General features: G+C 40.9%; 2 protein-coding genes across 2 annotated transcripts in view; both read right to left on the bottom strand.

Moving 5' to 3' along the window:
* The window catches only part of LOC115746805, a 959385-nt gene that overhangs the window by 204419 nt on the left and 730253 nt on the right, over positions 1 to 24713 (bottom strand). The gene's annotated exons all lie outside the window — the stretch shown is intronic.
* On the bottom strand, positions 1690 to 4476 carry LOC115746868 (protein trichome birefringence-like 43). The gene is made up of 5 exons (XM_030682807.2): positions 4119 to 4476; positions 2876 to 3047; positions 2600 to 2775; positions 2173 to 2331; positions 1690 to 2081 (listed from the first exon to the last, which is right to left on the bottom strand). Exons 1-5 carry the CDS (start codon positions 4400 to 4402, stop codon positions 1775 to 1777), a joined length of 1098 nt encoding a protein of 365 aa, XP_030538667.2. The 5' UTR covers positions 4403 to 4476; the 3' UTR covers positions 1690 to 1774.

Here is a 24713-nt window from a genome sequence, read left to right as displayed (position 1 = left end):
CACTTAAAAAAAAAAAACATAATAAGTGATGGGGGTTTGTGTAGACGTCGCCACTACCGCCCCACAATCACCAGCAATGATCGATGATAGGTGGGCCATGGCCGGCAGGAGTCGCCAAGCCCCGGTCCGAGGCCGGCGACCCCGCTACCTAGGGCCTAATCTGGGCGAGGGTCACCGGGCCTCGCCCAAATCTAGTCAAGGGCGGCTACCAATGGAAATAAGCTAAAAAAATTAACAAAAAAAAAATGCAAATTAAGCGGCTACGGTTGTTGCAACTCTCATCATCGTCGCCCCACCATAGTCGAGAATGGTCGGCCCACCATGACCGGGAATGGCCAGCAACTATGAGGCATGGTTAGCGGGGGTCGCCAAGCCCCGGCCCGGGGCCAACGACCCTTGCCTCGCCGAATCGAGGGCCTGGGTGAGGGTCGCGACCGCCGGCAATGGTGGGGCAATAGCGGCGAGGGCCGCCGCTTGGTCGCAGCTTCCCTTTTTTTTAATCTTTTTTTTTTGAATTTTTCAACTTATTTTTCAAATTATTTGAAAATAAAAAATTTAAATTTAAAGAGAAAATGCCACGGCCGACGTCCCGCAAGCCACATCAACGTCATATATTAATAAAAAAAAGTGCCGCATCGGATTTCTAGCAAAGAATATCGGAGTTGACACTTAAGCGATCATTTTTCAAAATACTTAATATTAAAGTAATCCGATTGAAACTTTTGATATCAAACTGATCTCCGTACACAACTTTTGACATTAAAAGTGTCCTTTTTTTTTTTTTTTTGTCGGACATTAAAAGTGTCCTTTTGCCGTTTAACTTTTGTCAATAATTTCTATAATTTATTGCCGAAGAGTATTTTCAACATTCATGAAATGAAAATGGGGGATATTAAAGGGGCAAAAGAAAAGTAAAAAACTGATAAGGTTAACTATAATAGTTTTTCGACCAAAACGAAAAACTATAATAGTTTAAAAAAAGACCCTTTTTGTTTTAAGTCTTTCATACCCCTCATTTTCATTCAAAACAATTCATTTTAAATAATCTAACACCCGAACACGATTCAATTATTATCTAAGCAATCAAATTATAAGGCTTTGTCATTTCGTCCGGCCTCAAAACTTTGACTGATATTATATTACATATGAGAAACATCTGCTGAAACCTGATGCTTGCAATAATACATATGCTTTAATGATTATTAGATATGAAAGTCGATAAATAACGAATTTAACGAGATCGGTCATCGATTCTCCGTGGTCTCCACATACACAAGGAGCTGATTCCAAGTCTTCGGGACTCCAGCAAAGCATCAGTGGCTATCTAGCTCGTGTGGTTGTGATCACCGCCGCCGCCAAAGAATGCCGACGGGGTGACCTTCTTTCCTCAATTGGGGCAATCGTTTAGGGTGTGACCATCTTTCCTCATAACGTTGGTAACCGTTAGTCTATAAAAGATACATCATGTCGGGTTGACTTGATTAAACTGGCTTCAATAATAGAACAATACACGAAATGTCAAAAATGGCGTACGAAAATGCTTTCGAACGGATACGACAAATTTCTATTAAGGATATGAATGTCGATCCGCCGAATTATTTGAAACACTTATAAATCTAGCTTCGTCTTAAAATAAATTCCAATTTGTCCCCCCGCCCCAAAAAAGAAACGTAAATTTGGAAAGGAATTTTTCCATCCATAATATCCTGAAATTTCATATGACGGAATAAAAATCTGAATTTGAATCATCCACTTATTCTAGCAGTGTATAGATTCAAAATTTGTGAGCTACTAGGGACTGATAAAGGAACAAATTCCAGGTATCAGGAACTCCAGCAAGACACCAATGGCTGCAATCCATGTTCCTATGCCCTCCAAAGCCGTATACCGATGGGTGTCCATCTACTCTGAGCTGCGAGAGATACGTGACGTTGAGCAGACGGACAGGGAACGTCATCGACCTTATCACTTTCTCCGCCACCAGTTCCGCCGGGTGCGGGCCAGCCGGGTATCTCGACACGGCGAGCGGGCGCGTCTGGTCGAGGCAGGCATCGGCCTTCGGCTGACCCCAGTCGCTTGCGCTGCTTGTTTTGAGCAGGATTGACAAAATCACAATTAGATTAGCGAAACAGCGAGCAAAATATACGTATCCTCGAACTCTAAAATTCTTACTTTGCGTGGTCCGGGGATACTCCTTGATAGAACACCGTCGTTTTCGATGGGTCGACCCTGGAGTCTACCCATTTGGCCCAAGTGTTCAATGCTTTCTCGTAAGCCACCAAGCGATCCATGTCCTTATAGGTCTTATTCCCTTCTTGGATATAATCCCATCTGAATTAACTCAAAAAAGAAAAAGAAAAAAAATTCTCAGAACCTTCAAACGCAAAAAAAAAAAAAAAAAAAAGCAACACAAATAAAGGGCATCAAATTTGGCCCGACCCGTCTTTGACCCGTGCATTGATCGCCTCTATACACAAGTCATTATGGTGTAAAAACTATAAGAGAACTCGCGATATCTGGATCTCACGTATTCTTGAAATGCGATTGACTTGATATGAAATCTAAGTCTATGCAACGCTTGCTAAGACAAGACACTTACGGTTGTTTCCTCCCGACGTGAAGCCACCAGTGCCATGAGTTGAACACCAACACGTCTGTGCCCTCCCAAAGCTTGGCGTTCTGGAGAGAGTCTAGCTGGAGAGCTCGCCCGGTGCTCGTGCTCACAATGTCCACCAGGAACGCGTCTCGGAAGAACATCAACTCCACTCCGTACTCCTGCAACACACGAATCGTGGTCGACGAGCCATCGATCTTAGCCCTTTTAATTTGACCGATCGAGCCAAAGAGCCAAAGAGTAAGGTCAAGAGGGTCTCACCGGGAATGAGAAGTTGGAAAGCCCATCGACTGTTGTCGAAGTGTATTTGGCCTCAGGCACGGCGGTGTGCACCATGCAAGTGAGGGATTGCCATTGATTCAAGCTCAGCGAGTCCCCCACAAACATCAGCTTCTTCCCCCTCAATCTCGACAAGAAGCCTCGGCCGTCGAACCTAAACCAAGTGACTTTCATTAATCGGGAGAGACGGAGTGCTATGGCACATAAATCACAGACCTACCACGCTATCGAATCGGTCCATCAAGTGTTGATTAGTACCTCTTATTCATTATCCAACCCCTTTACTTTTCTTTTTCATTGGAATTTCATTTCGCCTCCTTTTTCGTTCCACATCGATCAAAGACGAAACTTTTTTAGGATCGAAAGCCTACCTTTGTCTATCGAAAATTCGTAACATGAAGGCAATAAGAGAGTTTCAAAATAATATTGCTATAGGGTAAGAGGAAAGCGACTTCACAACTACATTTCCTGTCAGTAAAGAAGTGCACTCCATGATTTTAAGTTGTTTCTTTCCTTACACAAGGAGGAAAAAGATAGACAAAATGACAAGTCTTGCACGCATAAAATCCTTCCCATGATGGAAATTTGCCTTCTGGAAGATGTCCAAGAACGATTTAGATAAAGAGCACGAGAGTTGTAGGACCATGTTTGTTTGGAAGCAACAACGTTCGGTGACTTCGGGACTTCGCAATCAAATAGATACCAATCCATGGCTAGCTCAATCTATTTCCAAAAGACTATAGCTTGCCGATGCCTAATTAAGCGCCTTTGCATAATTCCCACGAAGACCTTTCTTTCGATTCGTATTCCATCTTACGTGAAATTTTGATTAGATGGACTTGGTCGCCGTGAATTTTGAATCGAAGATCGGAAAATGGAAATCTCGTTCGGGGTTAGGGTTTGAAGAACGTGGCTTATAGAGGTAATAAGATGGGGGGCTTTAAAGAGTGATGTTATCTACGTACCATTCGACATCAGTTTAGTACCCTTTAAGGTTGACTTAAGCTATCTATTCCTCATGACAATACTGGAATATGAGTAGGTCTCTTTTAAGTTAAGAAGAAGTTCGAATCCCTGCAACAGCATCTCCACTATGCACCGCCCAAACCACAATCATCCTTAAAACCAGACAAGAACAACGAAACCGAAGACATCGCCGACATTCACACCGTCGTAGAGCATTGCCGAGCGCTCGTGGAGAGAGATAGAGAGACAGAGAATGTACCTCGGCAAGTCGCAGCCGCCGGCCGGCTTCCATCTGTACTTGAGGTAACCCGCGTCGTGCCTGCCGTTCTCGAGGCACTTGAACTGGTTCTCCAGGAAGGGACACTGGGAGGAGTTATAGAGAGGGTATGAACTGTCGTAGACCCACGTTCCTGCGGAGGCGTCGCAGGAACCGGTCTCGGCAGTTTCTTCCCTCTCTCCCTTAGCATGTCCTAACGTTGTAACCGCTCGTTCAATCACAAGTAGAGAAAGGACAACGAATATTGCACCTCCAAAGACCCCCATGAGAGAGAGAGAGAGAGAGAGAGAGAGAGATGGGTTGGTTGGGGCTCGAAATTTGCGTGAAACTGTGAGGGATTAGCAACGGAGATTAGTGTGATAATGGAGGGGAGATTATATAGAGAGAGGGTGAATGTTTCGGGGAGTCGATGATCGAATTTAATTTGGAAAGGTGATTATTGGAGGATGAGAGGTTTGGATTCCCCGCAATTAGGAAGGTTGCAAAATGGATTTTATTTCCTTTATAGGACGGCGTATTTGTGTAAAGTAGAAGGTACCATATACGGAATCTGCGGGTTTTATGAGAAAGAAGAGATTGGATTCTCAAGCCCTTTTCAATGTCAAACTCATTCAATGTGTGTGGCCAACGCTTAACGTTGGATTATACTGCCAAATTAGAGATCGTTGGTCATCCATCTGCCAAAAGCTTAGTGGTCGTATCTATTCATTGATGAATTGGATTAGAGATTTATAGAGTTCGAACCTTTTTTTTGCATTGACGATGAGGTATGAACGGCACGGCACAAAATTCGCAGCATTCATTGACATTTTAACATGTTTGGCCTTTTCGGCCGGAGAAACTTTGCCGCATTAAAAGAGGCCAAGGTCAGGGAATCTCCTAATTAGGCCCTTTTCATGACATTTGAAATTGAATGTTACATTAAATTGACTAGAACACGTGAAATTTGATCGGGATGCATACAAAGCCAGAAGTACAAGTCCGGTTAATCGCGTGACCAATGCGTGAATTTTTTTTTTCTTTTCCACATAGGCAAAGATCGGGGCGGCAAGAGGATGACGACGTGTCCCTCGACAATTTCGTGCCTTTTTTTTCAATGAAATATGTTTTCTGCTTTGCTGATACACCACATTTGAAAGGTTTGATTGCACACATTGCGAAAGTTAAAACAATCGATTTAAGGGTACTATGGTAAAAAAAAAAAATTCGGGACTCAAGGAAGGACCAAAAGAAAGACTTAGATGAGTATTAAGGCTTGTGGTGGATTGAGCCAATAAAATTTGTGAGCTCATCAATGGTAGTTCGTCCTGTCTAATTCATACATCGCGTTCCTTGGAAGTCTTAGCTTTTGACCTTTTCGACCTGTTAGCTTCATCAATCTTCGTTTTGCTTAGTATAAATCTCGTGCTATCTGTTTAGCGAGATCGCTTCATCATCGGAAAGCTTTGACAACAAATGAGAAAATTGAACAAAATACAAGAAAAAAGCATGAAAATTTGCAACGTTTTATAATTCGAAAAATTAAGAACAAATTACATATGATTTTATGAGGCTGACAATTTTGAGAGGACATGCTTAAGTGTAGCCGAAGAGGTTTGCAAAACAAGATTAAAAGTAGAAGTAGCTCGGAAATTATATCTTTGTATTTCTCCATCATTTAATCATGCGAGCTTTTTCAATCAAACTTATTCACTAGTAAGGAAAATTAGGATACTGTGTTCTCCACACAAAAAAAATATGAAATAATTTTAATTTTTCCATTTTTGGCCAAAATTTTCTCCTTGTTTTGACGGTGTCTTGTTTTGACGGTGTCTTGTTTCCCCGACAAGCCACCGTCGAGAGACAAAACGATTGTTGAGCTTTCTGAACTTGACTACCTTGTCCATGGATCCTGTCATATTCATAGCACTCCCTCGCTTCAGTCTCTCTTCGTCATCCCCAAAATACTCCTTGGCCGCCATGTTTGCACTCTGCACCTCTCTTCTCTTTCCCTCCTTTCTTCTTCCTCCGTTCTTCTCTCGCATCCAGCGAGCTTGGCCCCATGCTCAACCTCGCCATTTTCCGACCGCAGAGGTCGATCCGAAGTGGACGAAAGAGGCAACAGCTAATCACCCCGTCCCATTCACCGACCACAAAAGCCAACATGAAGTGTGTATCAGTCTTCTTCTTCTTTAATCTCTCCAAATAATCTATGTGGTTAGCGTAAATGCTTCTTAAACGGAAAGACACTTCTACTAATTGACCATCTATCTATGACGTTAGATAAGTTTGCTGGATTCAGAGACAGTCCTCAAAAGCGTAGAGAAGCAACAAAACGTGGGTCGGGTTCCAAAGCTGCTTTGGTTACATCGCAACTCCAGTAAGAACAACCAGATAAACCCAGAAACGCGATGTCTCCCATTTTTCCTTGATCCAACCACCCCAATTCCTCCGAATTTAACTCACATTTTGTTCATTTGTCCCCAGTGAATCCCAAGAAACCTTCAACCCTCCACTTCAAATCGCTCATTTTCATCTTCTCCTATCCTCTCTTCCTTTCCCAATATTCTCTCTGCTCAGATTCTAAGTGCAGGCCATGGTCACATTCTGCAGTCTCCGCTCTTTTTATCTTTGCTTTTCCTTTCTTTTCCTATCGCAATTCATAAACTGTGTCGATGCCCACTATTATAATCCAACTGCCTCGCTTTCAACACAGTGGACGAATAACGCAACAGCTGATCCCAGCATGCCATATGCGGATGGATCGATCGTGCAGCCAATTTTACTCCGAGGCAATGGAGCTGACGGCCCTGTCTATGCCTGCGGCTTCTTTTGTAATGGTAACTGCAACACTTACCTCTTTGCTGTTCTCACGGTCCAAGTTGACGGAGTTTAATATCTCAAAAAACTTCAAATTATTTTTTAATCACTAAAAATCTCAAACTGGTAAATTTATAATAAATTTACCTCCAAATTGATTTTTTTACCACAAAAAACTCTAAATTGGTATACTTGTGACAAACAGAAGGTAAAACCTCCAAATTGGTATATCCGTTTACTGTCACGTGTCATCCAACTTAGCAATTTGATAGTAAAATTTGACGAAAACAAAGGGATGGTAAATTTGTCATAGGTATACAAGTTTAGGATTTTTTGTAGTGAAAAAATAATCTGAGGTTTTTTGTGGTATTAATCCTAAAAAATAAATAAAATTTAAAAACAAAAAAATAAATTAAATAAAAGAATGAAGATGTAGTGAGGGTTGTAAGCCGGCGGCCCTCGCCGCCGCCCCCATCATCGCCAGGAATGACCGATGACCCACTTCGACTAGAAGCAAGGGCGAATTAGCCAAGGGCTGCAAGTGGCGAGGAGTGGTGGCCCTTGCCTATCGTTAGCAGCGGTCGCCGACCCCTAGCCAAGGTTCGGCGACCCTTGCTGACCATTCCCCCACCGTCACCAACCATTCCCGACGAGAATGGGGGCGGCGGCGAATGACGAGGGCTAGAAGTGTGCAGCCCTCGCCTGCATTTTTTTTTTTTTAAGGAGTTGCTTCCGAGTAAGTTGTCTTTTCAAACTCAATATCGTATTCATTTGTTAACCTATCTCCCGTAAGAGAAGTTTGGTTTGAAGAACATAATCTAAGGCAGGCGGATTGGGTGCTAGAAACATGACAAAGGGTTCGATATTTCAATAGTTTTGAAATATTATTTTACAATGTTTTTGATAAAATTATGACGGCAATCAACATTTCGAACGGTCGGTTTCCTAATGGTCATATGACGGTTTTCAAACGGTCAGATTTTCAACAGACATATAATGATTTTTCTAACGGTTAGTTTTCTAATCGTTCATTAATGGTCTTGTAACGGCTTTCTTAACGGCTCTTTTCTAACGGCTATTTTTTAACGGCTCTTTTTGTTTGAATATAAATTCTCAAATCAAACAAATACAAAAGGGTGTCATAAAAATTACAAGAAGAGAATTTTTCCTTAGTTTACTTTTTCTTCTTCACTGGCACTACAACAAAAAAGGGATTTTAGCTGTGGAAAATTAGCAATGAAAAAATGTCCGTCGCTAATTTGCGACGAAATTCAGATTTGTCGCAAATTTTGTCGCCAAATAAATTGCGTACATTTCCAACGACACATTCGTCGCATAATTAGTCGCTAATAAAGTTTGTCCCTAAATTCGTCTCAAATTGGCGACAAATACAATTTGCTGCAAAATTGGCGATGCAATTTGAGACCAAAAATCAGGTCATCGGTAATTTCATCGCTAATTGGCGATAAATACAATTAGTCGTAAATTTAGCAACGACATTTGCGACGAAAAAAAAAGTCGTCGCTAATTTAGTCCCTAATTGGCCACAAATTCTTTTTGCCGCAAAATTAGCAACGACGTACCACTAATTGCGTCGCCAATTGGTGACACAAGAAAGTCGTCTCAAAATTTGCGACGGTCTTTACGAAATCTATCCTTTGGATAGTGCACATTAGGGTCATCACTAATTTCGTCGCTAATTGGCGACAAAAACTTTTTCGATGCAATGTCATCGCTAATTTCGTTGCATATTAGTGACAAAAAAAAAAGATCGTTTGCGATGAAATTTATCCAATGAATAGTAAATTCTATGGTCGTCGCTAATTTAATCTCTAAATTAGCGACGACATCACTATTCGTCACAAAATTCGTCCATAAATTTGTTGCTGATTTGGTAGCAACTTTATTATTAGATGAACATTTGTCGCTAAATTTCGTTGCTAAAGTCCACCGAAATTTTTTGTCGGTAATTTTATGGCTAAGCAAAATTCCCCTTTTCAAATACCTTTTTCCCATTTCTCTCTCTGCACTCTTTTCTCTTCATCCGCTCTCTCCTCTCTCCTCTCTTTTGTCTTCCTGTCTTCTGTCTTCGTCTTCTCTCTTCTTTTTTGTGTTATATGGTAATCATGGAATAAATTGTTATTTATTTCACCATTTTCTTCCATCAATTGCCATAACCTTCATCAATCTTAAGTAATTTTCCTTTTTATTTTAGGTACGTATCTATTTGAAGGTCTCACAATCCAAGTGAATATTACAATTCTCATCGGATTAACCACTTTCTACTACAAAGAATTCAAGCAAATACTTGGGTAAGTCTTCTTGACATGGTTATTTTTTTTTTCATTTTTTTCAATTTCAAAGTAATTGTTTGGTTACAAACAAAATTTTAATTTTTAGAATTTTACGGTTTTAATTAAGAATATTAAATATTAGATACGATATTTTTAATATTTTATAAATCTTTAATTCGTATGCAAACACAATGCAAAAAGATAGGGCTTGGATGTATAATAAAAACTTACCCGAATGTCGAGGATTGACCGATGATTTTCGTACCGTGTTGGAACAGTTTCTGGACTTTGCTAGCAATAAAGTTGAGTTCATGGATGGAAATAAGTTAATGTGTCCATGTAAAAAGTGCAGTAATGGTAAATTTCATGTGTGTGATAAAGTTAGGGAACATCTTTGTAGTTTTGGGTTTACCCCGAATTACTATAATTGGACTTGCCATGGTGAACTATTTATATCTGATGAAGAATATCGGAGAAGTAAGCAATTATTAGTTAGGGAAGAATGTAGCTATTATGACCAATTGAACCTATACCGGAGGATGGTGATTGATGTCGTTGGTCAGAATTTTGTTTTAGAATCGAATCATGCAAGTACTAGCTTTGCTCTTACATTTGAACAAGCGGAAACTAGTTATGCATCGCAATTGGAAGAGGTAGGAATAGTAGACGTTGATGAGAATGTGCAAATGAAACTTTTCTATCTAATCAATTATGGAAAGTGTTGAAAGCAACAGATGAACCTTTATGGGTAGGTTGTGACAACCACACTAAGTTATCGGTGATAGTAAGACTGTTAAATATCAAGGCAGAGCATAATGTGTCCGAGAATTGCTTCGACTTTTTTATTGAAATAATGTGGGAAACAATGCCTCATGATAACAACATGCCAAGTGATTTTTACGAAATCAAGAAGCTAGTGGATAACTTAGGTCTTCCAATTGTAAAGATTGATGTATGCAGTAGGGGTTGTATGTTATATCGAAGGGATGATGAAAATGTAGAGTCTTGCAAATTTCGTAACCAGCCTAGGTACAAGATTAACAGGAGGCAAGGTTATAATCAGAAACGTAAACCATATAAGCAAATGCATTATCTGCCCTTAATCCCCAGATTACAAAGGCTTTATGCGTCTCAGGCCATAGGCGAACACATGACTTGGCATGCAAATCATGAAATAGAAGAGGGTTTAATGTGTTATCCTTTAGATGTAGAGGCATGGAAACATTTTGATAGAACATACCCTAAGTTTGCAATGGAGCCTCGAAATATTAGGTTAGATCTTTGTGTTGATGGGTTTGCCCCATTTGGGAAATCATGAAAAGCTTATTCATGTTGGCCAATTATCTTAACTTCGGATAATCTTCCACTTGGTATATGTATCAACACACGTTATATGTTTTTAACATTGATCGTGCCTGGCCCCGCAAAATCCAAAAAGATTGATAGATGTTTACATGCAACCATTGATTATAGAGTTACAACAGCTATGGGATGAAAGTGTCCTTACGTATGATGTCTCTACTGATCAATCATTTATAATGAAAGCTGCTCTTCTTTGGACGATAAATGACTTTCCAGCTCATGGAATATTATCTAGTTGGACTATAGTTGGGATCCTAAGATGTCGGATATGTCTGGAGAGATCGAAGTCATTTAGATTAAAACATGATAAGAAGGCCAGCTATTTTAACCGTTACAAACATTTTTTACTAATAAATCGTGCATTCGGAAAGAACAAACAAGAGTTTATCAAAAATAGAATTGAAAGAACACCTCCACCATTGAGGTTGACCGGTGATCAAATTTGGGAGCGAGTGCAAGACTTTCCAACTATTGTTGAAAGCCCCCATGGTATAACTATTATGTATGGAAGTACACATAAATGGACTAAACAAAGTATATTTTGGGATCTACCATATTAGAAGACCCATCTTATTCATCATAATCTCGTCATCATGCATGTAAAAAAGAATATTTTTGGCAACGTCATAAATACTGTGATGGATGTCATTAGAAAAACAAAAGCCACTTGAATGCAAGAAAAGATATGAGAGATATTTGTGATCGACCTACACTAGATGTGGATGCAAGTAGCAAGGGACTAAAATCAAAAGCAGTTTATAAATTGAACAAGAAGCATAAACGAATTGTTTGTGAATGGTTGAAATCTGTACGGTTTTCTAATGGATATGCTTCAAACCTTGGGAGATGTGTTGATTTGAATGAATGCAAATTGACAGGTTTGAAGAGTCATGTTTGTCACATATTTATAAAAAGACTAATTTCAATAGCTTTCAAGGAACTTCTACCAAATTTTGTATTGGACGCTATTACAGAATTAAGCATTTTGCTTCATGATATTTGCTCAACCGTATTAAAAGCATCACACATGGAAAAACTAGAGAGAGATATTGTCGCGACCTAGAAAAATAAACGAAGTTAATTTTCGGGCTAATGGATTATCAGGTTAATTAATTAACTAACCTAACTCGGACTCTCCCAAGTCCATACCAAATCGCAACTTATGGTTCATGTGATTATCTTGCAAAAGATTTTTCATTTTTTGGAGCCGCCACTAATCATTTTTGGTAGGTTGATTAGAAACCTAAATAAAATAGCGGGAGAAAACTATCTTATTTCCGCGAACCGGAGATTTTGAATTCGGGGGATTTGGTTACGTCGATTTCTCTAACGCCCTTTCGGTACCATTTTCATGAAAAATATTTGATTTGGCAATTTTGATGGATTTTGCTTGAAATTCAAAGATGCAATTTTTTTGGTTTTTTCTTCTTTTTATGGGGATGTAAAACATTGAACTTTGTACGATATACACCATGGGTGATTTAGAAAGAAAGAAAACACAGCCAAATCACAGAGTATTTATAAAAATAAATTAACATGTAATAATGCTAAAATTTGGAACACGTGGCATGTCTAAAATAAACAAACAAATGTTCAAACCAAACGATTACATTTTTGTAGATCGAGATGAAAAGGATTACCTTCTATTACATAAAATCTTACTCACATACACATTATAGTTCCCTTCAAGATCTCGGAGCTGGAAGAACGCGGCTGTCGTCGAAAATGGCAAGCAATGGCCTTGTTGGGTTGCGAGGGGCGAAATATGTGTCGGGACTCGTCGAAGATGATGCTCGACTAAAACACTTTTCTTCACTCTCGAATTTTCTCTTCTGATTTTTCTCAAGAACTCTCTTTTTCCTCTCTAAAAAATTCCTCTCAAAAACTCTCTCAAAACTCTCTCAATTCTCTTCCACTCTTCCTAAAAAACTCTCTCAATTCTCTTCTACTCTCTCTCTCAATTCTCTTCCACTTCCCCCCTTCTAAAACTCTTCTCAAGAGCTCTCTCTTTTATAGGCAAAGTTCTTCATCCTTCATTCTTCACCTTCATTTCTTCACCTTCCATCTTCATCTTCTCTTCTTCATCTTCATTTCTTCACCTTCCATTTTCATCTTCCCTTCTTCATCTTCATTTCTTCACCTTCCATTTTCATCTTCCCTTCATTATCTTCCCTTCATCATCTTCCCTTCTTCATCTTCTTTTCATTATCTTCCCTTCATCATCTTCCCTTCTTCATCTTCTTTTGGTATTTGCAATACGAGTCCCCGAAGTTCCAAGTATTTGCAATACAGTCCCCGAAATTTTAAGTATTTGCAATACAGTCCTTGAAGTTTCAAATCTTCTCGGTGTATTTTTCCATCCCGTGCCTAGTCTAGACGCATGCTAAATTAAGTGTTACGCTTGCCCGATTATATGCCAATGCAATGTACGCTAAAAATAAATATGTGAGATGATTTTTTATAATTTTTATGCAAAAAATAGATTAATCAAAATTTAGGCGTCAACAGCTGCCCCTCTTTGAGTGGAGGCTCGTAGAGGTTCCGCTCAAAGACAAAATTGAATCCTAAATTTTGATAGTGCAAATTATGGATGAACTTTTTTGGCGGGAGTTTTAATCCCATTTTTTTTTTTTTTTAATGTAATGAAGTGATGCATGATATGCAAGACCGTAAATAACATGTGTCATAATTCCTCTTTTCCATGTTAGAAAAACATGCACATGGATCGCATACAAGAATACCTGTTTTACCAAATTTCTCGTAAGCTAATGGTTCTCTTAATTTCCAAGTTTCTTTTTGCGGATGCAAGGATTTTAAGGTATTTGGCCTATCTGTTATCAGAGACTTCTCCCTAATGCAAGACAGCGCAAGATATGTGTGTCGTTTGAGATCACAAGAGCTACGTCGTTGTGAGTTGATTAAATGTCGAAATCGCCGGTGCATATGTCTTCACGATTCGATAAAGGGGAACCAAAATCATAAGAGCTACGTCGTTATGATTTGGTTTGGATCAAAAATATGGGTGCTTATGTCTTCATGATTTGATAAAGGAGCCGAAAATCATAAGAGCTATGTCATTATGAGCCGACTAAAGGTCAAGATCACCGGTGCATACGTCTTCGTGATTCGAGACCGAAATCATAAGAGCTACGTCGTTATGATTTGATAAGATATCAAGATCGCCAGTGCATATGTCTTCACGTCCCGAGATTGAAACCATAAGAGTTACGTCGTTATGATTTGATAAGATGTCAAGATCGCCGGTGCATATGTCTTCACGTCCCGAGATTGAAACCATAAGAGCTATGTCGTTATGATTTGATAAGATGTCAAGATCGCCGGTGCATATGTCTACACGACTTGACAGAAGAGGCATATTGCCTGAATTGAACAATATTTGATAGGAGCACCATCGAATGGAATCGATAAGTACAAAAGAGGCATATTGCACAGATTGAATCATAACAACTATCATGAGAAGAGTTGTTAATTTGAAAAGGGGTTCAGAAAACTTACCCGGGTTCTCCAAACGATTAATCAAGGAACGAAGCAGATTGTTTAGATCGTACACGGTAGGCATTTGCCAGCAAAACTTGCTCATTCAATAATCCTTGGATGAATTTCGAGACCTTGGGAGGGAACTCGAACATCGGGAATGTATTACCTATCATAGAATGTCATAGGTAACACACACAAACATATTCAACAATGAGTATAATGCAATCACTCATACTATGGTTCATGCATAACCATTCTCGTCAAGTTTGCATTACCAATTTTGTCCAGGGAGGTTCTCACATTACGAATACCTCGAATGTGAGCTGAATGGGGGACTTCAGTCCGAAAGGGCTTTCTCTCACTCTCGAGAAAAGCTATTTATCCCGTCTGCAGGATTCAAGAGAAATCACTCAATCTTTCCATCATCGCATTCGATAAGGATCCAAGTAATCTCGCAATTGATACGACCGAGTCGATCCGGAGGTCTTGATTAGGACCGTAATGAGAGCTAGGTCAAAGGTTTACAAAGGGGACTCCGGTTGAGTCAAGGTCTGCTGAAATGAATTTCTTCATCATTTGCTCCGGATTTACAAGTCAAGAATCCTGCAAAAATGAGAGAGAAATAATCTTGCTCGAACTTCTTCGAGTGATGCTTAAAATCATTTAACTCTACGTTAACTCAAGTGCCCTAATCGAAGAGACTTTGGAGGGTTATAACGTAGGCTAGGATTGGGGACCGAGGAACGAAAAGGCTCGTTTTGGCTCGAAATTAAATGAGAAGGGGCTTGACGTTGGTGATCATCGCCGACTAGTCACCGATCTTGGTCTTCCTGGAAATGTCTTCGAAAGAATACCATCATTGAATGAGGGATGGTAGTTTTCTACTGAAAATTGCACTTTACAAACCGATTTCTTGGGGAGTCTTCTTCATAACAAGTGTCTGTCAAGGATTTGCAAGAGACACAATGCAAACATGTACATGGAATTTACAACTTAACATGCAAAAATGTACATTCAAAATTCAGAAGTACTTTACAAATGAATGTGCATTGGCCTTACTTTTGGTAGGCACTTTGCTTTTCCTATGCTTGAAATTTTCATATGAGATCGGCCTTTGCTTTTCTTACTCCCGACTCTCATTTTTCTTTTTTCTTCTTTTTTTCGAGAAAAGATTTCTTTTCCTTTTTCTTTGAGAGCCCTTCGACATCTCTTTATTTTGCTTTTTTTTTTTTTTTGTTTTTTTTTTTTTTTTTTTGAGAGCGGGCCCTTCTCCTTTAAGTCGAGTTTGCCTCTCCTTTTTTTTACAATCCCATGACTTTGAACCAGGAATTACAACAAGCATAATGATCATTCGGGAATTCTCCCGTTGACTCGACCATCTCCAATTCTAATCCTTGGGAAAATGCTATCTTCGCCTTTGGAATGAGCAAATGATCACCAACGGGGGTTTAAGAAATGAATTTGCAGGCTCAAGTGGGCTATGCAAAGAATGAAGTGTATAGGATAGAGAAGTGAATGCTCTTCATCATCCTAAGGCACTTGAATTAAAATTCGAGTATAAATGCAAAGAAACACCCGAAGATTAATGTTAGTCCGAGCAAGAAAATTTCTAACCATTTACCTCGTGTTGCTGCTAGAATTAAATCGTCTGGACCCCGATGTGGGGTGGTTCTTGACAGGGGTAAAGAAATGAAACCACCGCTCAAAAGGGGTAATCAATGGATCACCCGTAGTGTTTGGGATAGAGAACTGAATGCCTCTGTCATTTTTCGGTGTCGTACCTTTCGCGAGAAAACTCTTTACCTCGGGGAATGCGGAATTTTGCCACCGTTCATCTCGCCTGAAAAAATTGGACGTGTTTGGGAAAGGATTGCCTTTCATCATCCTGCCCTGCCCCATTCCATACATTCGATGTATCTTATGTAGTTCATATTCCTTATTCAGAGTTGGTAAATTAAACATGAGGAACAGTTATGCGCAAACTTTGCAATGTATGAGTGTTTTTGAGCATATAAAATGCAACAACTTTTTATCTTGGTGGACAGAATTCGCAAGCACATAAGAAACTTCTTAGGGGCGTGGATCGCGAGTTGCCCCTGCTCATGCAAATGAGTTGCAAAAACTTCATTATCCGGTTCGAGACATGAGATTGTCAAAGGCTTCAGGAATTTCTTATTTCATTAATTTTTCGGGAGAATGGATACTTCCCTATCTGGAAAGGCAATGACCCCCGTAAAAATCAAAAGGGAAAGCATCAATGTACGCTCTCATGTCCTAAACGAGTTGAAATGATACCGCTTTACCCTTGTACGAATTTCTTGTGAACTTTGAATTGAAAAGATCAACTCATCTGGATCGGATTGTATGGCCGGGATGTTATCTCTCCGGTTTTGTAACCATCCCGGGCTGAGCTTCAATCGGTCATTGAACTGCTGAAGCAAAAAGGTTTTTATTAATCTTTGTACATTGATGCCAAATCCCGGGATCGAACCCGAACGTCTCGGACCACTGTCATTCCCCCAACCACTAGGCTGTGGTGATGTTGGCGTCCACGGTTGGTTCGCTTTTTGCTATATTGTTCTCAAAACAGTTGGCAATCTCCTGTCGAGAATGAAATAAGCTTAAATCAGAGTTTGAAATGATTAAGAGCCAATTGGGACGATACGGAGTTACCCATCTTTGAGTCCGCTTGGCCTTTTACTCGTATTCTCCCAAGTAAGGCTATTCGGAATCTCTCTTTACGGGCGTTCAGGGGCGTCGTCCACAAATTGATTTTCTACGGGCCTAGCTTAACAAGGAACTCACGCATTTGATAAGGGAGGAGAAAATTCGCCCTTTAACTCTAGGCAAATTCTAGACAGCTAGAAAGTAAAAAAAATATCCCACGCAGGGGAACTATACATGGAATCAAAGAAGTATTCATGCGAGATTGGTTCCACCTCTCTTCTTGGCCATTCCAACGATCAACGATTCTGTCTTGGACTAAACACCAACAATCGTTGTTCAAGGATCCATAATCACTTGCTTCGGATCACAACTCGGGAGGTCCTTCAGCTCCGAACCGGGCGATCAAGGTGGTGAGCTCATCATCAAAGTAATCTTCCGATTGATACTCGAATTGGGTAGTGTTACTTGCTAACACTAGCGACGGATTTCCCACTTTGTTTTCATCGTGAGCAATCGGCCCCTTGAGCTTGAGCTTCCGCCGTTGCTCGGAAACTTGTAGGGATGATCAACTCGGTCTGCTGCTAGAACCACCAGCGGAAGGTTGGTATGACATGTATTCTTGATTGGGAAGTGGCCGAGTACCTTTTGCTCGGTAGATTTTCCCGGTATTGATCTTCCAATCAACTTTGGTCCGGTCGCGTTGGTCCCAACTCGCATCGTGCTTCCTCGCCTTATCTCTAACCCTTTGAAGGTGATTCGTGACACTTTGCATGGTGAGTCTGTCTATATTCATTATTACGTGTACAGCCATTGGTCGTCTTTGAATTGATTCCTAGCTGTCGAACCGCCTCAATGAATATAGAATGAAGCTTGGCGGACCAAAGGGGCCTTTTCTTTTGGACAAAATCGTCGTCATCAGCTTGGTCGTAGTTTTTTTGTTCGAGTAATTGCTTCCTTACAAAGCATGCTGCCAAATGTTTTGGAGCATTCGAACGCAGACCGGCTTCTGTAGGACGTCTCGAGCACCATGCAATGTGGCCCTCGTTATGAACTGCTGATCATTACTTGCTGATACTACGATGACCCGTATGTCTAACTCGGAATCAATGATCTTTAAGAGACTGAAACCGTCCATATTGATCCCTACCACGGCTGTGACGACGATGTCAAACTCTTCTTTGTACTTGCCTCAAGACTTCTAAGGCATCCGTTGCCTTCGCATAAGCAAAAACCCCGTACATGCAACTTCTCAAAGATAGCAACGAGGATTGAGAGGGAAACGGGGTTGCCATCAATGGCCATGACTCGCAGATCCTCGGGATAGGAAGGTTCCCATACTTCCGCTTGGAATGAACGTGTTTTTCTTTTAAAACCTTCCATATGTAGACCGAAAATGGTCAATTTCGGCTAGAGAATGAGCTTTAGATGTTCTTGGACTTGCAAAAACAAATTGCCCGAAAATCACAAAAGCGATGATGGCCTTTCGTGACGGATTATGAAGGTCGCTAGGTGTATGGAGACTTCAAGTTCTTTATAAACTTCCTCTCTCTTTTTTTATTAGTCTTGCGAGACGGGTTTTCACTTTCTCTACGAAAGAGGACAGCTTTTTCTCTCCTTTTCGGTCTTAGTGCCTTGGATCCGTTTCATAATAACTCTCATCTCTCACTCCATCTATCATCTTCTTCCTTTTCTGATATGGAGGAGCCCTCAAATCTTTTCACTTTCTCTACAAACGAGGCGATTACTTCCCTCCTCAAATCTTTTCGCTTCCTCCTACGAGCGAGGCGGTTATTTCCCTTCTCAAATCTTTTTGCATCTACTTATGTGAAGGCTTTTAATGCTTTTTCTTTCGGCGTTCGATCAAATCGACAAAGAATTCACGCATTTAAGCATGACGATATTTGCGGATAGTCTTGTTCTTTGCCCCTTGATTATCTCTAGGCGTAAAAGGAAGAATGTCTCGCATAGGGACTTTGTAACAAACAGTACATTCATTCACGCATGTCTCTACTTCTCTTGAGAATTCATAAGGGCTAGCTAGTAATGCTCAAAAGAGTGATATTTTGAAAGCCCATAATAAAAACTCAAGCTTCATGTAGGCTACAGATTCGGAGTTTCATCGGTGTTGAATTGGCCGATCGTGACATCAGGGAAACTCCAATTGTAGTGATGCATGTCACTTCCCTCGAAGGGCATCGGTTACGCCTCCGCAAGGCCGACTTTACGGGATGTATCCCCAACGAAATCCGATTGTGCGAGAACTTGCTCGGGAGGATGAATCGATAAATGAGCATTTTCAATGCTCAGATGTGGCTCATCAAGGAACATGCCACTAAAGGTGATGGGGTTGCTGCAGACATGGCAAATAGCGATGTTAAGAGCATCCCTATACCTCTTGATCTCTGCTCGAAGCTCTTCATTTTCTTCCTTTAGAGACGCAAGTTCATGACTTTCACTCTGAACTTTCACTCGGGCCCGCTTGTTTTGAAACCAAAACCTGACCTTCAAGGGCTCCATTCCTAGCTTCCGGCTCAACTCATTTTTTCGTTTCCCGTTCACGTAAGGGCACTCCTTGAAGGCAGCTTCGAGCTCTTTGATTTGATGTTTTCTTTTACGGGGTTGACTACGGCTGCTGCTGCTATTATTGTTGTTGCCGTTATCGAGATCTTGAACTTCACCGCCAAGGGAGTTGGGTTTTACGGCTTCTCAGCTGGATTTGGCCTCGAAATTCAGCAGTTCATTCTCGGGGATGTCTAGGTTGGTTGCCTCCAGTAAGTGCTGGTAGCCTCCAAACATGTTGGATTGAAATACTTCTTACTTCCTTTTGTTCACTCTACTCTCCGCAGTATGCTTACTCTCTCCAAATTCTTCCGAGTAAACATGCATGTTCCGAGTCTCCCTTTTAACGTGGATGAAAACCACCAAGCCGAGTGCTTCTCCCAAGATTTCATGTTTCCCGCTCTTGTCTTCTTCATTTCCTTCGACATCTTTGGGACCCTCAAATCTTTTCTGCAGTATGCTTGTCCCTCTTTTAATATGGCGGAACCTTTAAGTCATTTCGCAACTTTTCGAATTTCGTGAGCCTCGAGATGGTAGATCCGTGATTCACGGACGAAACGTCTGTAGTTTTGCCCGGATAATTAACTCGGCCCCCACAATAATTATTGCTATAACTTTTTCTGCCCTTTAAATTAGGATTTAACGCCGAGACGATTATCGCTTTCATATCTTCATCTCCAACCTTCTAAGCACTCTTTCGCATCCACTCTTTTTAAGCGGCTTCAGCAACAATGGCCTCCCTCCCCGCACGCGTCTTCTCGGCTGAAGTTTTGGCCAAATGGGAGAAACTTTATAATCTCTTAGGCCAGGGCTACTCTTATATAGCCAACCATCCGGAGGTCGAAACCGAAATCCGTCTCATATTTACGGATATGGACACCGTTTCTATTCAAGGTACCGAGTTAGAAAAGGAATATAGGATCTTCCCTACCCTCTTCACTAACTTCCCGGAGGCTTACCATCTTGCTCATCAAGATGTTACTTTGGCTCATCTTGTGAGAGCTCGCTATCGGGATCGGTCGGACAGCTTGGTGTTGGCCGGTCTTGTAGCCGACAATCATAAGAAGGCCCTTGACTATGGTAATGAACAAGTCTCGCTGCTGATTCGTGAGAGGGGGAACTTGGTGGAACGTTTGGCCATGTCCCAGACCATCTTCGAGCGCGATCCGCTTGATATCGTTTTGAAATTCCAATGCACATGGCTGGAAGAAAGGCTGGACGATCCGACCTTGGATATAGCCCGCGGGAGAATGCTGATCCATGACTTGGAATCTGCTGCCGAGTATCACGAGGACAGGGTGGCCAAGCTTAAAGAGAAATGTGAGCTCCTCCTCTTTAAGCTGGCGGATCTCGATTCTCGAAGCGATCGGTGTAGGCGGAGCATCAACCGTATGGAAAGTCGGTTAAACTCCTTTGTGATGCTCATTAGGGCTCGGTTTGGCTTTACGTTCCCACCCCGATGATCTGTTTGTAAGGTTTCCCGATGGATGGAATAAATGCAAGTTTTTACCGATTTGCATTTCGCTTTCGTATTATTCCTTCTTCCATATCTTTGACGAATTTTATCTTGGTCGTCATATTTTTTTGCAAGATAACCCCTTTACTTTGTGGATATGTAAATCTCACGCTCCCGATGATCAATTCAATTGGGCCGGAGAAACCCCCATTTGAAATAATCTCTCAACAAACGAATGCCCGAATGTGAACAACTCGTGAATCGTCTTAATATTATAACTCGATTATGAAAACATGAGAGTAAATCAAGTATAATATTTTTTACAGCATCGAAATTGACTGGATTGGAAAAGACACGACCATCCATCTCGGCTAGAATCAAAGCACCACCAGGGAGCACCTTCTTTACTATATATGGACCACCATAGTTTGGAGCGAACTTCCCTTCCGGGAGTGGGACCATTGGCAACAATTTTCGCAAGACCAGGTTATTGATCCGAAAATATCGAGGCCGAACTTTTTTGTTGAATGAATTAGCAACCCTCTGCTGATAACACTGGCCATGACATATAACCTTAAGTCTCTTTTCATCGATCAGATTCAATTGGCTCGCCCTCTGCTGGATCCATTCAGCTTCCGTCAGGATAGCTTGAGACAGTATACGTAAGGAAGGAATTTCCACTTCAACCGGTAGAACAGCCTCCATTCCATATACAAGAGAATACGGGGTTGCCCCGTAGATGTCCGGATCGAGGTCCGATACGCCATAAGTGCAAATGGCAACCTCTCATGCCAATCGCGATAATTTTCAGCCGTCTTCGCTAAGATTTTCTTGATGTTCTTATTGGCGGCTTCTCTTGCTCCATTCATCCGAGGACGATATGGGGAAGAGTTCGGATGCTTGATCTTGAATTCTTTGAACAATTCGTCCATTAGCTTGTTGTTCAAGTTTGAGCCATTGTCGGTGATTATGGCTTCAGGTGAACCATATCGAGCGATGATATCTCGACGGATAAATTTCACGATATTTCGTCTTTGTAACCGCTAAATAAGATGCGGCTTCGATTCATTTAGAGAAATAGTCAATTGCTACCAAGATGAATCGATGCCCATTGGATGCTTTAGGGTTGATAGGGCCGATAACATCAATGCCCCACATAGAAAACGGCCATGGTTCGGATAACCGATGCAACTCGTTTGGAGGGACATTAATCTTGTCACCATGAATCTGACATTTGTGACAGCTTCGGACATGCTGAAACGGGTTGGAAGTTCCATCATACTTTTCGAAGTCGGGCATCTTGAACTTTTCCGGCACAATGATCTTTGAAAAGACAGACAGGTCGACCCGGGGTATGTTGTGAGTCCCCTCGACCTCTCGGATCCTCTGTTCCATTTGGGCCAATAGCTTGGCCGTATCACCATTCAATCCGGGGGCCACGGGGCTGGCTTGAGGGATTGGGACTACGGGCGGCGTGCTCGAGCTCACGCCTGTGATGATCACATCCTCTACCGGCATTGTCGGATAGGGAGTAGCTTCCCGGGCTTTACCGAAGTTGTCCGTAGGAGGAACTAGAGCAGGGAAGCGGCGGGATGGCGGCGGATGATTGAAGTTTGGCGGTGAAGGCGGCCATAATTTCTTCCATCTTTCGGGACATCATCCCTTCAAAGCGCTCGATCAAGGAGCCAAGTTTCTCGTCTAGGGCAGCAACGACGATAGCGTTGATGTCGGACATCCTCTTTGCGACTGATCGAGTAATGTGTAGAGGATCCGTGACAAATTACCTGTACGCAGTAACAAACCCAAAATGAGTATAGGGAGCAAGAATAGCGAGCCGGCCCATGACATCCCTCTAGACTCAAACGAACAAAGTGATTATGACCAAAGGATTGAAACATGTAATTTTCAGTTTGTCCGCTTTTACGAAAAAATTCGTATTAATTCGTACGTTGATCAAAACATGTCCAAATTTTACGAGCTTGTAGTTGAGAAGATGATGAACAACTTTTATGTTGGCCAATCAGACTAGAAATGCACGGGTCAAATCAGTTTAATGTGTTTTTCCAAAAAAATCACGTTCAGAAAACTGTTATAACCGCATGTTGTTGAAAAAACGAAGGGCCATCTTAAATTATGAATTTAATTCTGAAATTTTGCAAGATATTAGTTGAAACATAGGTCTACAACTTTCGTGTTTGGCACTTACTCAAAGCTCGATCGTAGAATTTAGTAAAAATCGCACAACAGGAATAAGCCAAATCAGAATTGAGGACAACTGATGAAATTGTAAAAGCTACGGAAGCAAAGTGCGAAATTGGAAATAAGACAATGAAACTTCTAAACAATCAACCTAAACCATGGACCCGCCCAAAATAAAAATGAGATAACAGGGTACAAGAGACAAGAAATTACCTCTCATACGAAGAAAATGCCAATCACAAAGACATGCGCATGAATTGTGAATTTAAATCTTATTCTATCTATCCAAAAGGCTTTTGCAAAGTGAAATGATGAACGAAATGACATGTCGCAGCCTCGCGCACAGTCATCATGACTAGTCGCAACCTCGCGTACAATAATCATGACTAGTCGGGTCCAATCACTTCGGCTTGGTTCGGTCGACAAAGGCAATTATCATGCATCGTAGCCTCACGTGCATGAGAACAATCCTTGAGCCATTTTTTTGAAAAAATTTTCGGGATCCAGATGGGATAACCTTTAGCGAAACCTTACCGCCAAGGTTAAAGAACCATCTAAATACCATCTTAAAACTATTAGTGTGACCCGGAGTCCGGTCACGGGTTGTGTGCAGTGTAGTGCAAATACGATAAATCATGCACAACAATTAGAGGCAAACACCGCTTCAATGATTCAAAAGTTAAATCACAATTCCAATTCACCAAGCCTGCAAAACAAAGGGTTAGCCGATCACTCCTCCCCTTATAACTCCCAATCTGCAAAAACATTTAACACCTAAGAATGAGAATTCAACCAAAGTTTGCCAAATCAAGTGATTTCTTTTTCATGAAATTATCTGGCCTAAGTCCTCTTTGCGTCCCCAGCGGAGTCGCCAAGCTGTCGCGACCTAGAAAAATAAGACGAGGTTAATTTTCGGGCTAATGGATTATCAGGTTAATTAATTAACTAACCTAACTCGGACTCTCCCAAGTCCATACCAAATCGCAACTTATGGTTCATGTGATTATCTTGCAAAAGATTTTTCATTTTTTGGAGCCGCCACTAATCATTTTTGGTAGGTTGATTAGAAACCTAAATAAAATAGCGGGAGAAAACTATCTTATTTCCGCGAACCGGAGATTTTGAATTCGGGGATTTGGTTACGTCAGATTTCTCTAACGCCCTTTCGGTACCATTTTCATGAAAAATATTTGATTTGGCAATTTTGATGGATTTTGCTTGAAATTCAAAGATGCAATTTTTTTGGTTTTTTCTTCTTTTTTATGGGGATGTAAAACATTGAACTTTGTACGATATACACCATGGGTGATTTAGAAAGAAAGAAAACACAGCCAGTCACGAGTATTTATAAAAATAAATTAACATGTAATAATGCTAAAATTTGGAACACGTGGCATGTCTAAAATAAACAAACAAATGTTCAAACCAAACGATTACATTTTTGTAGATCGAGATGAAAAGGATTACCTTCTATTACATAAAATCTTACTCACATACACATTATAGTTCCCTTCAAGATCTCGGAGTGGAAGAACGCGGCTGTCGTCGAAAATGGCAAGCAATGGCCTTGTTGGGTTGCGAGGGCGAAATATGTGTCGGGACTCGTCGAAGATGATGCTCGACTAAAACACTTTTTCTTCACTCTCGAATTTTCTCTTCTGATTTTTCTCAAGAACTCTCTTTTTCCTCTCTAAAAATTCCTCTCAAAAACTCTCTCAAAACTCTCTCAATTCTCTTCCACTC

This window comes from Rhodamnia argentea, chromosome 7 (assembly GCF_020921035.1).
Source record: "Rhodamnia argentea isolate NSW1041297 chromosome 7, ASM2092103v1, whole genome shotgun sequence".
In the NCBI taxonomy this organism is placed as follows: domain Eukaryota; kingdom Viridiplantae; phylum Streptophyta; class Magnoliopsida; order Myrtales; family Myrtaceae; genus Rhodamnia; species Rhodamnia argentea.
This window is presented reverse-complemented; position numbering and strand designations above follow the sequence as displayed.